At 50.6% G+C, this 4,329-nt stretch overlaps 1 protein-coding gene across 1 annotated transcript in view; it reads right to left on the bottom strand.

Moving 5' to 3' along the window:
- Positions 1 to 4,150, bottom strand: part of AK88_05250 (uncharacterized protein) — a gene marked incomplete at both ends in the record, with an annotated part of 8,336 nt that extends 4,186 nt beyond the window's left edge. The window contains 5 exons of the mRNA XM_012482852.1: positions 223 to 672; positions 902 to 1,369; positions 2,034 to 2,477; positions 2,899 to 3,658; positions 3,971 to 4,150. Coding sequence (XP_012338275.1) covers positions 223 to 672; positions 902 to 1,369; positions 2,034 to 2,477; positions 2,899 to 3,658; positions 3,971 to 4,150 — 2,302 coding nt within the window. The remainder of the gene's footprint in view (positions 1 to 222; positions 673 to 901; positions 1,370 to 2,033; positions 2,478 to 2,898; positions 3,659 to 3,970) is intronic.
- Between the last annotated feature and the right edge of the window lie 179 nt (positions 4,151 to 4,329).

Raw genomic sequence — 4,329 nt, 5'->3', positions numbered from 1 at the left:
GCATTTCGCGACGTACGTCTCTAGTGGTTTTTTTTCCGTTTGTATATTATTTTTTGGGAGTAACTTCCCCAATAGTAAGTTGCTTATAGTTCCTTTTGGGAACAGTGCGGCAGTACCAACCCATGTGCATTTCCACGCGATTATATTTGTGCGTGCTTGTGCGTGTGTGTGTGGTTGTGTGGTTGTGGGTTGTGTGCATGCTTACTTTCCAAAGGGAATAACCAAGAAGGGCGACGGTGACGGAAGTGAGAAAAAACAGGATGGGAGTAGTGGCGGTAAGGATATCGCCGGTTAGGTCGGGTGCATGGGGACCACTATTCGGATTCCTGGGTGTGCCGGGGTATTCAATAGGGTTCTTAGAAGTTCCCGCATCTAAGGTCGGTGGCGCCATTCCACCACCAGGGTTACCATCCTTGAAGATGCCAGGGTCATTTAGAGAGAGACCCGAGAAATCTCCCTGGGAGCCCGTGTCCCGGCCATTGCCACCTGTACCTGCTGCACCTGAACCTTCTGTAGTTCCAGTACCAGCACTGGTAGAACCGGATCCGGAGGAACCGGGGTGTTGGTCACCAGTAGAACCGGGTCCAGATGAAGCTGGCACTGGTTCCTGCCCAGGTTGCACCCCTGATCCTTCCTGGTTCGTACGTTGTGTAACCGGAGTAACATCTTGATCTGTAAGTTAGAACAGGAGGAAAAGAATATGAAAGAATCTGCACCTTCAGATATTTGGTTGGGCACACGGTCGGCTGACGACGGGTGCTTGGGGTCCATCGCTCCCGGTTGACCACGGTGCGAACGGTGGTTGGCAGGTGCCACCCCGGAAAAAGACTCTCTCTCCCACAACACAACACAACACACACAGTGTGTCGACGTCTGTCGGTCTGTCTGTGTCGACGTCTACGTCCAGCGGCCGACCGATCGCTCTTCCGTTCATTCTCATTCGACGTTTGGTTTCTCTCTCTCCGTGGTGTCTCTCCCTGTGTCGCCGGAAATTGTGGTTGCATTTTTTGTTGTTTGCTTTCTTGTCCTGTTGGATGTTCACGCAGGACACTGCCTGCTCCGGTGTCATCAGGTTTCTTGTCACAGTCATCATCGTTTTCCGACGTAGGTGCGAAGGAAAGGACGATGCTTGATGTAGCACCGGAGATGCCCATGCCTGTATTTGTTTCCTTAAATACCTGAGGCCCCTGTGTACACTTAACTTTGTTGTCTGCAACCTGGTCTGTACTGGTGCCTCCCGAGGATTGATCTTTTCCACTACTGTCTCCTCCTGCCGGTGCTGCAGGAGGTGCTGGTGCCGGTGCGGGGGCGGGTGCCTGCGGTGAATCCGCCGCACCGTTATCTGTCGTGTCCGGTGTATTTGCAGTACCTTTGAGTTTGAACGAAAAGGAAGAATATGGAAATAACTCAAGTGTTGTGCGGTGGATGGTCATGGTTGACTACGTGGTCAGTCGCTGGCGATGATGGTTGACCACACGTTCTGTCTCTGATGGTGGTTGGTCGTTATGGTTGACCACACGTTCTGTCTCTGATGGTGGTTGGTCGTTATGGTTGACCACACGGTCCGGCGACGATGCTTGACCACACGGTCGGCAACCGATGGTTCATCACGATTGGTCGGCCACACGGGCGACACGATGGTGCCACCGTTGACGGCGCTTGCCCGCTGTCCGTCGCTGCATTGTTCGACCACACGGTGGACCACGGTCGGTCAACTACACGTTTGTGCTGGTCCGTCGCTGGATGATTTTGCCACACGGTCGGCACCATTGGTGCCACGGGGACGGCGGGCCAGGAGACGCACGGTGGTTACGGTGCCACTCGGGAAAAGACTCTCTCTGTCTCCCACACACAACACACAACACACACAGTGTGTGTGTGTCGACGTCTGTCTACGTCTACATCGACGTCTACGTCGCTGCCCCGTGCGGTCTCGCCCCTTCATTCTCATTCGACGTGTGGTTTCTCTCGCTGTCGCGCGCGCCGGAAAAGTTGTGTGTTTTTTTGTCGTTGTTTTTGTTGTCGACATTTACTCAGGAGACTACCTGGTCCCGAGTCTTTGGTCGTCTTGTCACATGCATCCTCAGCTCCGGAACTCGTTCCAAAAGTGATAGTGGTAGTCGATGAGGCACCGGCGAGACCTTTGCCTGCATTCTTGACTGTAGAAGCCTCTGGTGTCTTAGGGCACTTACGTGCTTTTTCTTCATCTTTCTGTCCCTTACTAGGGTCCGTTGGTTCTGCCCGTGGTGGTGATGGAGGTGGGGGTTGTTGTCCAGGTCCTGGTCCCTGACCTGCTCCTTGCGGTGGTGTTTCTGACCGTGGAGTCCCCGTTACTGGTGTTGTGGATCCCGAGGCTCCTCTCTGATGTGATGCCTCTGCTGCCTTCTTTCCTACGCCCGTCTCTGGTTTTGTCTCTTCAGGAACAGCCTTCTTTGGTTCCGCTGGTACCGTAGTTGGTGGTACTGCCGGTGTCGTGCCTGCTGCAAATGAACAAGAAAGGACGCACGAAAGATGGACGAAAAGATGATAAAAAAAAAAAGGACACAAAGTGGTACAGAAAGAAGGGGCCTGGACGGTTCGATCAGGTAGTGGCAGGGCAGGTCGATTGCATGGTGCAGTACACTTTTATGTTGTCGCCGTACCGCCCTCGTTCGCTGCCTCGTCGCTATCGCTGCCATCGTGGTCGCCGCTGTGCTCATCGTGCAACCGACGTGGGGCAGCGAAGATGTGCCGTGCGTGCGCTGTTGTTGTTCGAGGCATCAACGCGCAGTGGTATCGGTGGCGGCCGTATTGGTACGTGCCGTATTAGTGCTTTATCCCATCGGTCCTTACCTGCCGGTGCGCCGCGCGTTGGTGCTGGTTTACCGCTGCTGACAGCGTGCGATACTCTTGCCTTACTGGCTTCATCGTCACGATCGCTACTCGAGACGTGTTGGATAGACTCCATGCATTTCCCATAATCTCGCTCGCATTGCTCAACCCCCTTCTTCACCTCCTCAACAAGTGTCTTCACTCCCTTGCCTAACTGACGTATAGCGTCTATCTCCTCTGGCTGCATTTCTATTTGGTCACCCATTTTATATGTACCCGGTTTTACCCCGTCAAGGTCTTCTAGTGTTGTCGTACATATGCGTTGTATGCGTGGCCCTGCAAATTTTTGAGTCAAGCTTTTGTTGTTCTCTAACCATCCCTTAATCTCTGTTCCCATGTCGAAGTTCTGTGTTTGTATGTTTTGAAACACTCCCTGCCCACATTTACTTGTGGTTATTAAACCACGCCCTGGCCCGTCTTCCAGCTGTTTCATGGTGTACCATGCATTATGTATGCCCATTCTACTTCTGCATGGAGATTCCAGCAATATGTACATGAATACATTTACTATTGCGCACCTTATATATTCCTTCAACGCTTCATTAGTAGGGTCTGTAGGGGCCGCGCTAGAGGACCCGGGGCCCCACCCATTCATGAAATATAATGCTCCTGTCATGAGTCTGCACATAAGTCTGTCGCCCACCGTCCTCGCGTACACTGGTCGTTCATACCCCGGATACTTGTAACCCGCGTTCAAACAATTAGCTGCATAGCTGTCTAGGTTGTCATCTTCCAAACTTGCCACAAATTCGTCGAGTAGCGCTCTTGTATCTGTCCATAAACTTGTCTACAATTGGAGTAATGCGGAAGCGAATACATATATGTCATTTTCTTGTCTTCACGGAGGATACTCACTTTGCCCTGTCCTATATTACATTCTAGTTCGGGGATCCTATCCTCACATCGGGCATATGATTTCGCGTTCACGAAATGTGAACATATGTATGCTGCAAACTGAGTACCCTGCCTATCATGCACGTATACACATATATATATATGTATATGCGCATTGTGCCGGCATCATGCGCGCATAATAAATTACCTTATACAGTTCCTGTTTTCCTTCCAGATCCCTTTGCCGCACATAATGTGCTCATACATCCCCTAACGTCGCATACGACATATTGTCCTTATCATGAATTAATAGTGTGCAAACGATGCAAGCATTATCTCTCAGATAACGGCTTGAATATAATATGGACACAATATTCTCTTGTGTGTTACTCAGATACTTAGAGCATGGAACATGTCTTGCATTATAGGGTGCCTTCGGCAACATGTCCCATGAACAAAATACCCCTACCTGCATTTAATCACACACCCTATAAAGCGTGGGATGAAAGGAAGGAAAAAAAGAAGAACAAAAAAGGGAAACAAGAACAAAAAAAAAAAACAAAAACACAGCGACCAGCACAAAAACAAAACAAAACAGCGACAAGAACAAAAAAAAAAATCAGC

The sequence above is a fragment of the Plasmodium fragile genome, assembly GCF_000956335.1.
Source record: "Plasmodium fragile strain nilgiri unplaced genomic scaffold supercont1.107, whole genome shotgun sequence".
Taxonomy (NCBI): Eukaryota; Apicomplexa; class Aconoidasida; order Haemosporida; family Plasmodiidae; genus Plasmodium; species Plasmodium fragile.
Note: the sequence above shows the minus strand (reverse complement) of the source record. Positions and strands in the feature narration are given on the sequence as shown.